We start from the raw sequence: 13,379 nt of genomic DNA on the forward strand, positions 1-13,379 counted from the left end.
TGCCATTTTGCTGCTCAGCCACTTATTCTTTGTCTTAGCTTTATACATTTGATTTTTCTTTCAGAAGTGCAGTGTTTGATACTTACCTTCATTGAATTTTATCCTGCTGAATTTGGCCTGTCTATCCAATTTGTCAAGATTATTTTGAATTCTAAATCTGTCCTCCACTGTGCTCGCAACCTCTCCCAGCATAGTATCATCGGCAGATTTGATAAGTGTACTCTATGTCATCCTCCAAGTCATTGTTTGCTACAAATTCTTAAAGATAATCACAAATGGTTCAGCTAGTTCCTTAAGCACCTTAGAATGAATATAATCAACTAGTGGCAACTTGAATATATCCATTTTACCTAAATGTTCTTTAACCCGTTTTCCCTTGCTCTGGCTTGCACTGCTATTCCCTTGTTAGAGTTAACTGTACTGAAGTATCTGGTCACAGCTGACCTTTTTTATTTTAAAAGCAAAGCCTTTTAAACAAAGAGAGATTAGTTAGCCAAGCACTGAATGCCTCAGCCCCTTGCCTCATCTAATATTTGCTCCCTTTCCTTATTCAGTAACGGCTTGCCTTTTTCCCTCCTCTTACATCTAACACTTTTATAGAACATTTTTGTTGCCTTTTATGCCCCTTGCTAGTTGTAACTCCTGTTGTGCCCTTCTGATCTTATCCCTATGTGCCTGTGCTATATTTTTTTTACACTCAGCCTTAACTGCACCTTTAATTTAGCATCTTTCAACAACTGCCAGATCTCTTACTCTTCTGTATTGCTCGGGGTATGTTTCCAAGAGACAGTGCTTGCCAGTGCCCTGAGTTTGTTGAAGTCTGCTTTTCTGAAAACTATTAGCCTTATTCTGCTCCTCTTACACTCTACTTTCTGCTGCTACTCTTGCTTTCCTTAGAATGATGAACTCTTACCTCCTCATGATCACTTTCACCCAAAATTACCTTCCATCTATAAATTCTGTCTTAGCACACTCCTCCCTATTAATGCAAACCAGATCTAATAGCTTCTTCCCTCTTCTAAAACACAATTCTGTCCCTATGGCTCTCCAAGAATTTGATGGACTTTGTGTCCCACTACATTGATTTTCCAGTAGACACCAAGGTAATTAAATTTCCCCATAGTCAACAGATCCTGTCCTTAGGATACTTCTTTAAGGGTGTATCTACATGTGCATATTAATGTACAGCAATAAACTCTAGTACATATTGCATGGGAGTTTATTGCTGCCAGGTACCATGTTTATATGTGCGCCCAGGACTGCAGCATGTTGAGCCAGGTTGGAGCAGCCCCGGCTGGCAGAAGGCCTGGGGGGGGTCAGCCTGCCAGCCCGGGGTTGCTCCAACCCAGCCCACTGTGCTGTGAAGAGACTGGTTGGGACATGGGGGTATTTCATTTCAACAGGCAGCTCCCACACTGAAGCACCCTCATGCCCCAGCCAGCCGGGTCAGTGTCTACACATGCCTTGCTGCACATTAAAAAACTCTGCAGCAGGATAATACTTGTATTTACAAGTACTAACCTTCTGTGGAATTTATTAGTTTCCTGTGGCCTAATAGGGTCATACGTGTAGACACTGACATGTTTACTGTGGAATTAATTAGGCAACTCTACAGTAAATCTCTCATGTGGACATTTTTTTAGATGCTCAAATAGTCCCTGTCACCTTCTCCTCCACTATAGGCGGTCAAAGAGAGATTAGTTAGCCATGTTAGTCTGAAGCTAGGTAGAAGACAGGTTAGAGGCTGATTCAGAGAAGCATTAGCTTTCACAGGTGACAGTATAATTCATTTGAAGCTTATGGCTCCCTAAATCAGTTAGTCTCTAAGGTGTCACTCTATTCTGTCTTCTATGGGTGAGCAAGAGTAGATGCTTCTCATGACGTGATCTTGATTTTCCACATTTTTATCTTCATCCAGAGACATTTCACAAACTTGTCCTTAATATCTTCCAGCACTTCAGAACAAGTGCTTACGTTCCTGATATACACTGCAACCCTTTCCCATTTTTTACCCTATCTGTTCTTCCTGATTAAGTTAAACTTTTCTATGCCAATGTCCACCCCATTGTATGTCCCACCCATAATGCTCTTTGTTTTACTGACTTCTGTGCTTTCATATTTTTTCTGGTGAAATATGTAGTTCTGGTACAGTCAGGTGGCAAATCAGATGGAGTCAGCTTTGAAAATGTCAGGGTTATGTATTTCTAAAAGACTGAAAGTAGGAGTGAGCCAAAGGTAAAGTCAATGGAGAGAGTCCCAATAGCTTCCTGAAAACCTGCCACTACAGACTGCTGTGTTTTTTCCCCATCAAGGCCTCACCATGTCCCTTGTGCGTCAGAAGGCTCTCTTCCCTATCCTGCTATATCACTCTGGCCCACAACACCCTCTTGTCATTAAAGAGGAGCTTCAGTGCCCAGCAAATACTATGCCAAGCCTAGTACCTTCTAATAGGAATGAGGCATCATGGGGCCAGAGATTACAAAACATTCAATCCACTGAGACCAGGTCTTCCAAAGTGCTCAACAGCCCACACTGGCTGCTGTCTTGGCATCAAATGTGCGAGGACCTTTTAAAAGTCTGGCCCTCTCTGTTACTTTCCCAACAGGAGTACACCTCCTCTGAATATCTCTGCCTAGTGCTCAGGGAGGTCAGCCAGAGGAACTGGGGACTGAATCCTTAACCTATCTGGTCCAGACACTAAAGAAAGATGCAGGTTTAGTTTGGAAACAAGGTACACATTTAGTCTAAAGCAAAAGATGGTCCATGGGCCAGATCCAGCCCCCAGAGCCACAGAGCTTTGCCTATGTCTATGCTGGGTCTGAACAGCAAGGAGCTGCACTGGGGCCAGGGAGCTACATCCCATCCATGCCCAGTACCCATCCATGCCACTGCCACTGCCACTTATTTCTGCCTCCCCCCCGCTTCTGGGGCTGGGATATGGGTGCAGCTTCCAGCTGGAGGGGAGCAGCAGGTAGTCTGGAAAGCTGGAAGCTGTGTCCTCACTTCACCTCACTTCCCCTACCCAAGCAATGCTGCGAGTGCAGCTTCCAGCTAGGGTGGAGCTGTGCTGGGGCTAGACTGCAGGGGAGCAGGGGCAGGGAGAAATAAGAACAGCATGGAAGCAGCTTCCAGCTGCCCAGCACCAGCATAGCTCCCCACCAGTTGGAGGCTGCACTTGCAATGCAGCCAGGAGTGGGGGCCTAGAGAAGCAGCGGTGGCATGGGTGCAGCTCCCAGCTTGATGGCTCTGGAGAATATGCAGAAAAAGCCCCTTACAGCTGACATGCTGTGGAAACCACCATGGCCTGAGAAAGGTTGCCAGCCCACGGTCTAACAACATTTTGCAAGGATTTGTCTATCTGTCTCTAATAGACCCAGCCCGAGCCACCCATCACTGAGGAGTTAACAATTATTCACTTGGCTGTTCTCTGTATTTTGAATTCAAATACCTGTTGTCTCTTTCTTTTTATGTTATGCTTTAGTGCGGATGAAAGATTTGATGCAACATTTCATACAAACGTGTTGGTGAATTACTCTGGCTCTTGTCAGTACATTCCTCCAGGTAGGAGACAGATTTTGTTTGTTGGTTTAAATTGATATGCTTTAATAACTACAATTAACTCACCTTCACAGAATTCTCCTAAAAGAACTGATTCGATTGTCTTAGAAGCAGGTACAGATTAGGATTATGGGACAGACTTCCTAAAAAATATTTTCTAAAAAAAAAATCATCTCCCAAATCACAGAATGATAGAAAAGTAAGGGGGGAAGGGACTTCTAGAGGTTATCTAGTCCAACCCCTGCTCAAGGCAGGATTATCCCCATTAAGAGTGGCACAAGCAGATCTTTATCTAACCTGTTCCTAAAACTATAGAGGCAACACTGCCACACAATCACAAAGCATAGCGCCCTAACCTGCTGCAGGCAAAGTAGGAAGACAACAGTGGCCAATACAATATTGTTTCAAATACACTCAAGAGATCCAAGAAAGAGGGCTACACCCCCTGCAACCAAGGAAGGCAGAAACCAACCCCCCACAATGCATATGAATCTGACCATAGGGTAAAATTACTCTCTGACTCCATAAGTGGTCACAAGTCTGACCCTGAGTAGAGGGACAAATCCTTTTAGCCAGGAATCTCCAAGTTTTAGTTTCAGCAGGAGCACTGGCACCCCCGCCCCCCAGTCAAAATTCCCAGCCCAGGCTGCAGCCAAAACCCAATGCTTCTGAGGAAGACAAAAAAAAAAAACCCCAAACCAAAAACCAAAACAATAAAACCCCAACAAAAAACAAACACTGACATGTCTAGTATAATATAGCATAATTAATAAGAGGTAAGATGGGTCATTTCCACAGTAGCCCTTACTCGGCGCATTTACACGATACACTTAATGCACAGTAGCCTAATAACACTGTACAGTAGCGTGCCAGGCAAAAACCGTGCTAACATGCTACTGCACAGTAGTATTAGGCCACTGCACAGTAAGCATCGCTAAAAACCTGTGCGCTGGTGCTACTGAGCAGTAACTCTAGTCACTGTGCATTTAGTTAGTACTTCATTAAGCAAGTACTAAATTAAATGCACAGTAACTACTGTGCATTAATGAATGTGTAGGCATGCCCACTGTAACTAACAGCAGAGTTCAAACTGGTAGAATAACATTCTATGTCTGTGATCTATCTTCAATTAATTATTCTATGAGCATATTTAGAAAATTCTTCACTAACTATTAAAGTGGTCCATAATTTAACAAATACCAGAATGTCTTGGAAATATATATTCAGCTATACTCATGCAAAGTACAGCACTCTCAGACAGTTGAGGGAAGGGATGTTGCCAAGTGTATTCTGCCCATTTGCTTCTGCTCACATGCTCAAAGCATGGAAATGTGATGGTAAAGCTACTCCATAGGTCTTCCGCTTTTGCTTCTCTTAAAATGCTTGTCTCCAAAGTGCTTGAGAGCAGCTACTCTGAATGCTCCCAGAGGCCACGTCCACACGAGCTTGGGCATGCATTTGCAGCAGCACAAATTTGTGTTGCTACTTTGTGCTGCAGTGCACATCCCTGCTGGTGCAGTTTGTAGCGGGACATGTCCCTCTGGTCCACATGCTGCAGGGGCGGTGGCGTGGAGGGACTGGCTGGGACACAAGGTGTCTCAGTGCAGGACTAAGTGGCAGGCAGCTCCCTGGCTGGGGCATAGCGTGCCTTGAGACAGGGAAGCAGGCGCTCAGGTCTTGGAGCTCCTGCACTGAGGCACACAGAGACAAGGGAGCAGCCAGGCCAGGGCTGCCTGGTCTCCTGTCTCAAGGCACACTTGTGCCCCAGCCAGCTGGAGAGTGGTTGTTTGGGGCACAGGGTGCCTCAGTGTAGGGACTCTGCAGCACACAGGTCTTAGCATTTCTCCTGGCACATGACACTTTGGTGTGCTTTGCGCTTTTTTTTTTTCCAGGGATTTTTGTTTTCGCTACCGGGAAATCCTGGTAGCAAATTTTGCCCCAGTGCTGCAAATTAGCAGCATGGCACACGGTTTAACATGCAATGTATGTGGTTTGTGGTGCTGCAAAGAGGTGGCGCTGCATGTCTAGATCTGGCCAGAGAGGCTTCACAGTCATATCTCTGAGTTTGGGGTATGCAAGTGGGAGTAGGTAGTTTGAAAGCATTGGCTGTGCATTGTAGATGTGTCTTGAGAGGCACAACTCGTTGGTCCTACAACCAAGCGATGTGCATCAGAATGGTGTTCTTTCCTGAGAGCAAAAACTTCTAACCTCATCACTCCAGGGCATTGCCAGAAGGCACTATCCTCTCCACAGGTGTCACTGTGTAAGGCAGGTGTGATGCTGTAAAGTTAACCATGGATAGCTGAGGAGGGCCTTCTGATGCCCTGAAGTTGGATATTCTGACAAAAATCATCAAGCTGTGTCTACTGTCCCTCAAACAAAGGTAGATTGTAGAAGCTGAGAGACTCTAATGTGAGAAAAAATGCACAATGCTCCAAGTGGTTTAGCAGAAAATAAGCTCTTACTCAAAAATTCCTCGCTATTAAGTTTCTCCTAAATCATAGCCTGATCTTTTCTAAGTACTGGAGGTGCTTGTTTCCACAGGAGCCATAAAGGATCTATGTGGCGGTTTTATGTTTACCTCGGTCCTTACCATAATTTAGAGTAACTTTGTAGCTAACCTAAAGTATGCCAGACAATAATGCTTGCTCAGGCCAAGATATATTAGAATTGCTTGAACAACCCTTTCACTCCCTTTGGGGGCCTCAGGGATGGATGATAGAGGAGCTATTCATACTAGGCAGATCTGACATCCTTCAGGTCCCTTTTACCAATAAATTGGCTTAATGAAGAGATTCAGTCCCTAACATTTTGTTCTAACTTAATTTATTCTTAACTAAGAGTTTTGTAGAGAAGGAACAGGAGCTGGTGGTGATGACATGATTTTGCAAAGAGCAAAGGGAGCATGTCTACTGTATAAAATTCAGGTTAAACCCTTACTTTTATTGAGCACTCAAATTCTGGCAAAAACCTAAATCAGATCTACTTTAGAAGGCAAATACTTGTAAGCAGCATATTTAATCAGATCAGAAGCTGGCATAAGGGACTAAACTAAGCAGGATACAGTGAATCACTCTAAAACTTAAGACACAGTACTCTCAAACCTTCATGAAAATTTAATTTCATTTGACTCAAACCACAGGTTATACTGCTACTGCTGCTTCTTATAAAAATAAGCTTTGATAGATACCGCAGGAGAAGAGGGAAGGCTTGAAATGCGACACATTCTGAGGAATAGGATTCAAGAGGTGCTAGAGTAGGACCAGATCATATGTGGGCACGACAGCCAGAGATATGTTGACTGGCAAGTAGAAGAGCAAGAGGGCTGCTGGTCATTCAGTGGCAAGACCATATACACACAGAAGTATGTCACAACATCCTTGGAAATACTACAACAGACGGAGACAGGAACCAAGTGTCTCCATTTTCTAGATCTAACATGTTCAGAAATCAGATATTTGCCATTTAATGTGAATCAGGCTCTTTTAAGGCCCACACCTCCAAATGGAGGCTCACAGAGCTGTTAACCACAATAGGGAATTTAGGTCTTGGGTCACTCTAATGGCTCATCTGAAAAGAAGTATTCCAAACTGCAAGGACTAGTACATGTCTTGAGGGGATGTTATAACAGAGCAGAGGGGCCCTATGAACTTTCCACACTTACTAGGAACATGGGATGACAATGAAAAGAGTGAGGCTGTTTATGGGCAGGAGTTAGGACTTGGAGCAGCAAGGGAGGGTGGAGGTGTGTGGCTCAAATAGGGTGAACTCACACTTTCAAGGTTGACCTTCAGCCCCAAAGCTCTCTCCACAGTCTGCTGCTGACAAGCCAAAAGGTGAACTTCTTGTCCTGGATACCTCAGATCAACCTGTCTCACCCAGGCCTCTCCAACTTAAGTAGAGGAGATTTTGCCAACTTAAAGAATAACATCTTTTGTCTGGTGTGTGCTTAGCTCTTGCTTCTGTAGGAATGATCAATCTGTCTTGTCAAATGCTCTGAAATCACATTTACCACAGGCAATAAGTAAGGTATAATACATAATGAAAAGTTTTATTACAGCAACAAATCGTAAAAACAGCAATGTTTATTGACTTAAACCAGGGCTGTCCAACTGGTGGACATGCAGCCCATGAGGGGTTAACATATGGCTCCCAGGCTCCCACTTGGCCATTGCTGATCCTATTACTTTGGGTGCTGCAGCAGCTGGGGGATCAGGGGTCACCCCCTCCCTCCCCTAGCTTCTGCTCCATGCACCTTTTGTGGGGGACTGGGGGGAGCCAGCTGCCTGGAATACCTATGCAACACAATGCCACAGGGAGCCCATAGAGAGCTTAAGGTGAGGTGGGGTGTCACACCATGCAGAGCAGCACCTGCACATAAGTGTGCACAGTGCAGCAGCAGCTGGGAGCACCTACCTCCATTCACCCTGGGGGGGGGGGCTATGCCCCTGCTGGTGTGGCCCCCATGGTATATGGTTCCCACCAGTGTGGCCCTTGGGGCACATTGCCCATGGCCACTTTAAAGCTGGCAGCCCTAGACCAGTGGTGCTCAATCTTTTAAAATGGTGGGGTGGGTGCTTGCAACCTGGCTTCACTGCAGACTACTGCTACCTTGTGGTAGGAGAGAGGGACAGGGACAGAGTGGGAGGAAGGAGGTAGTTTCCAATGTCAGACTGAGGACAGGAAGAGGGGAGGGGAGGGGAGGAGTCAGGAAGAGAGCTTATTGCCAGTAAACAGCACCTGCTGTAGGGCAAGGGGGAGGGAGAAGGAGGGGAGTAAGCAGCTCCTGCTATAAAGGAGGGGAGAAGAAAAGTAGGAAGGTCTACAGAGGGCACCAGGAGCCTATCCAGGATTTAGTAAAGAGGGGATGTAGAAGTAGCCACCCATGCTGCTCCCTCCCCCACAGCAGTGTGGGCAGATGGCACCGCTGGAGCCTGTAGGGACTTTTTTTTAAGTCGCACAAACAGGTAAGAATCCCCTCCTTCCCCTTCATGTTCAGAGGCACATCCCTTCCCCTTCCTTTCCCTCCCCCATCTGCTGCTACTGCCTTCCCTTCTGCCCCAGGCTGGGGAAGCTTCAAAGCCCCTCCTGGCCAATCCAGATAGGCTATGTGGAGGGCTGGACTCAGCTGGGACAGCAACAGCAGTAGCAGCAAAGGTGAGTGAGGTTGGATTCCCTCGGCCTGCCCAGTCCTCTGGGGAGCAGGCATGGGAAGGGGGAACCCCCTGCTCATTGCCGCTGCTTCTGTCACTGTTCCTAGATGTGCCCATCCCTTTGCAGCCCAGGTGAAGTGGGCAGGAATGGCTTTGAAGCCTCCCCAGCCTGGGGCAGCAGGCAAAGCACAGCAGCAGGTGGGGGAGGGAGCAAGGGGATTTGCCTCTGAGCACGAAGGGGAAGGGGGGATTCTTCCTTGCTTTGGGGACTTTAAAGTTCCCAGAGGTTCCAGCAGTGTGTGATCCAATCCAAAAGGGGGTGCAGGGACCTGTCTGTGGAAACCACACACTACATCAGTAAACCTAATTCAGGAAACCATCTACATGGCATTCCATAAACACCCCAAAATATTCCCACTTTTGGAGTAGGTTCATGACAAAGTGGTTTGAAACAGGAGGAACATGGCAGCAGGATGGGGCATGACCCAGGTGTTAGGGCCCAAGCACAGGGTTTGAGAGACCAAAGCCTTGCTTTGCCACAAGCTCTGTGTGTACGATCTTCGACAAGTCAATCAGCTCAGATAAAAGCACCTCCCCTACTTTACACTGATATTGTGGGGAGAAATATATGTCCAAGCAGTGCTTAAATACTACAGTAAGAGGTGGCATAAAAGTGCCTGAAAGAGGAAATCACAGCATCCCAAACTGATTGATTTATGGCACTATTTTGTGTTTGGGTGAAAAACAAGTTCTGTGAGATCTGCCGGAGGGAAGGCCAGGAGCTAATGTACCTGGTGTGAGCGGACTGAAGGAACAGCAATGGAGTGCACATACATGCCCCCACTCTGAATATGTCTACCTCCACTCAGGCTATGTAAACCCAAAACAGTAGAAAGATCACGTTGCTAGGAATGGGTGTCAGGACTCATCATGGCTGACTGAAGCCCAAATGCACAGCTTGGCTAGCCAGTCTGCCCACCCCCAGGGCAGGGGGAGGAGGCACTTGCTTTGTACAGCTTGCAGAGCTGTGACAGCCTGTCCAAGGCCTCTAAAGCAGCCTAAGGACTGCAGTCCCTCTGCAGAGTTCACCAGACAGATTCCTTACCAGTTGTTGATGCCATTTCATTCCTCCCTGTCACCCTCAGGGACAGACACCCCAGAATTATTTGCGTGCCTAAAGCACAATAATTTTTTATGAAGCAGCACTTGACACCTAAAAGAAAGTAATGGTCTGTGGCAGTGGGATCCTCCTCAAGACAGAAGTAAAGGAAGAGATGATAACTCAAGGGGGTGTCAAGGCAAAGGCAGCCCAACAGGACAGGACTAGACGGTCACAAAGATGCAGATCAGAGTAATCCAGTTACTGTTTCTTATAACAGGGAATTGCCCTCTTTTTATTATAATAGCATAATGATATCTGGGGGCTGTGGGCTAGAGCAAGGCCCTCTGCTGTAAGGCAGACACATGATAATAGACAGTCCCTGCCCCAAGGAGCTTACTCTGTAAATTGACAATGCAGATAATAGAGGGATGGGGGGAACTGAGACACAGAAAGGGGAAATGACCTATCCAAGATCATAAAGCAGGTCAGAATTTGGCCCCAGGTCACTGGAGTCCTAGGCTGGTGCCCTAGCCACTAGGCCCTACTGCTTATGAGGAATAATGAATTCTTCCAACCTCTGAGATGCCCAAATTTCCTGCCAAGCACCGAGAAAGCATTTGGAGGGCTCTGCCATATTTCTGTATTTTCCTCTCAGTTGAAGAACTACAGGCAGGTGGACGCGGGCCAGATGGACCTGGAGTGCAGGGGCAGGGTGTGATGCAGGACCCAAAGCAGGGGGTGGGGGAACGGGCCCGGAACGGAAGTGGCAGGCGAGGGGGCGGAACAGGCCCGGACCCGAAGGGACAGGGGAGCAGGGCCAGACCCGAAGTGGGGGAGGGGGGCTGGGGGCCGGACATGGGCCTCTGTTCCCTCCCCCCCACCATTCTTGATGGGCAATTGGCTAGTAAATAATGATGTCCTCCACCATTTAAAATGCCATATGAACTTTTATATCAGACCAGACAGGTCTGGCGAAAACAAACCAAATATGAAGACAGATCAGTGAATAAGAAATAATAACATTCTGTACTGAGATTAGGGCAATAGTGCTGCTGCTTATTCAAAGGCAACACTGGGCTATTAGCTGGTTTCAGAGATGTCGAAAGCTGAGCAGACCCCAAGGTTTGGTTCTTTCAGAAATGGCTTTGAAAAGGCATTCTCTCATGGTTCCCACAGCTTCTATAGTCTGCCACGTTTATCCTCAGGCAGATACCAAATTTGCCCTGTGGCCCTGCTGTTCTGTGGATCCTAATCAGCCCAAAAAGGCAAGGGGAGTACATCTGATGGTGCTCAAGGGGAAGAAAGGAAGGTCCCAGGGGCTTATGGTTTTTTGTCCACCAATACTGAGGATGGATGGGCTGAAGGGAAAAAGCCTTCTTTACCCACAACAGCCCTGAGGAGCTCTGACTTGCACAATAGGAACTAGGACAAAGGTATTGAAACTAATTATTTGCCTAATAGTGACTTCTGTCTCTATACATACCGAACTGCACTGTCTGATGGGCAGTGCAGGCTGCAGCAGCATGGGGGGCGGGAATCACGTGGGGCAGGCAGGGGTCATGTAGGGAAAGAAGGATTAGAGGGGGAGGGAAGGAGGGAGATGTGCAGGGTGACCTGCAGTGTGTTGGGTAGAGTGCTGGAAAGTCAGAGACCCTGTTTCAAAGCCATCAGCATGAGGCAGGGGCGGGCCATCCAGCTTCCTAGGTGAGTGCCTAGCCACCCAGCTCGGTGGGGGAAAAGATGGAAGTAGGTGACTCACACTGTCTTCAGAACATTACTAGTCTGGGCCTCTACATAGCTCCCCAGGTGTGTAGGGTTACACATGAAGAATACAAATGCCAAGCTGTGCGTACATGGCTTTCTTGGGACTTAGACAATAAAGGTTGATTGTCTAGGGATCCAGATAAGAAAAGAATGCCATCATAAGTGACTTGCTCAAGGCTATACAAAGCAGGCAATAGAGCCAAGGTTTCTAGATGGGCAGGCTAACTCCCTTAATCACTAAACCCCACTGGCTTTCCTTCGGCTGGAGGGAAGATGAATTTCACTTCAGAGAGCTACTAGTAAGTAGTTCAGTTCATCCCAGAGCAGGGTATATATGACTTTTGAGTTAAGTGGCAATTCTTTTGGTTCCAGATAGGTATGGTGGTGAAGGGCCACTTAGCAGCATCTCGGAGGATTCACTCTTGATAAAGCTACGTGCTCTGAGAAATCAGGATATAGGGCCAGCTCCTAGATGGTCACATTCCATTTTAACACCGTCCGAACTGATAAAAGTTTAACTGAGACAAGAGGAGCTCTGACTGAGTGAGAGCCAAGAAAATTCAGTGAGGGTGACATGTGACACTGGGGGATGTGGTGGCAGAGTTGAGGGATAACAGTGGGCGCAGAAGCATGAGGGTGAGCCTCACTGCAGATTCAGGCTAAAAATCACAGACCCACCTGTAACCAGATATAGCACAGCACTCTAACCAGCAGACTGCTGTTCACTTGAGAGTCAGAAGTGACCAGACATAATGCTAGCCGCATCATTCCCTTTGTACCATTGGCTATAGAAATTGGCATAACCCACTAGGCTCAGGCAGATGCTTGGCTTGAGGGACAGCTTCAAGGATGGCAAGAAAAACAAGAGACAAACATCAGAGATTTGTATGTGTGTTAGTGTATCATGGGCCAGCAGTAGTGTCAGTAGACACAAATGCTTTGAGACCAGTGCACAGCACACACATTTGCACCAGGAAATAAGACGATCCTTTCAGGGTTTTTTTTTTAAAACAAAAATCGACTATGAAAACAATTTGGCTCCAGAAATCGCAGTGCCCCTCAGTGAAGCAGCGTGGCCAGGAAACCATTGTCCATCTAACTTAGCTGTGAACTGCATCTGGTTGTATTCAGAGTACTAACATTTCCAGGGGTTCTCAGAACATCATTCCCATTCTTACTTGTGCCTCAGAAGTGACATGTTTGATTCACTGATTTTTTTTTATCTGTAGGCATTTTGAAGAGCACGTGTTACATTGACGTCCGCTGGTTCCCCTTTGATGTACAAAAATGTGATTTGAAATTTGGTTCATGGACCCACAGTGGTTGGTTGCTTGATCTGCAGATGCTCGAAGCGGATATTTCCAACTACATATCAAATGGAGAATGGGATTTAGTAGGTAAGTTAGCTTACTAAAAAGATGGACAAGAAGCTAAACTTTTAAGGTGAAAATAAACAAACAGAAATAGAATTAATCTTATCTGGATGTTTGAAATACTACTTGAAAAACAGCAGAAATCTCAAAATTAGATTCCAGACAGTGTTTCACATTCAGTCACCACTGTTCAGCAAAGCTAAGGACATTAAACAAGTAGAATCCTGTGGCTATAACACTGTCACAATCAATAATCCATGCAATTCTTCTGACGTCAATGAGTTTGCACTGAATTTGGACCAGTGTGTCTTTTAAAGATACAGCAAACATCATACTACATTTGTGTAACCCATTTCAGTAAAAAGGCCATGGGAGTAGAAAACCCATGTTTGGTCAAATTTGGAAGGAACTCTTGCATGAAAAAAAACA

The 13,379-nt window shown here is 46.3% G+C and overlaps 1 protein-coding gene across 1 annotated transcript in view; it reads left to right on the plus strand.

Annotated features, from left to right (window-relative positions):
* The window catches only part of LOC149868647 (neuronal acetylcholine receptor subunit alpha-7-like), a 170,114-nt gene that overhangs the window by 83,269 nt on the left and 73,466 nt on the right, over positions 1-13,379 (plus strand). Inside the window, exons 5-6 of the mRNA XM_090037257.1 lie at positions 3,482-3,561; positions 12,807-12,974. Coding sequence (XP_089893383.1) covers positions 3,482-3,561; positions 12,807-12,974 — 248 coding nt within the window. The remainder of the gene's footprint in view (positions 1-3,481; positions 3,562-12,806; positions 12,975-13,379) is intronic.

Source organism: Crocodylus siamensis, chromosome 3, assembly GCF_052110815.1.
Source record: "Crocodylus siamensis isolate JL-2025a chromosome 3, ASM5211081v1, whole genome shotgun sequence".
NCBI lineage: Eukaryota > Metazoa > Chordata > Crocodylia > Crocodylidae > Crocodylus > Crocodylus siamensis.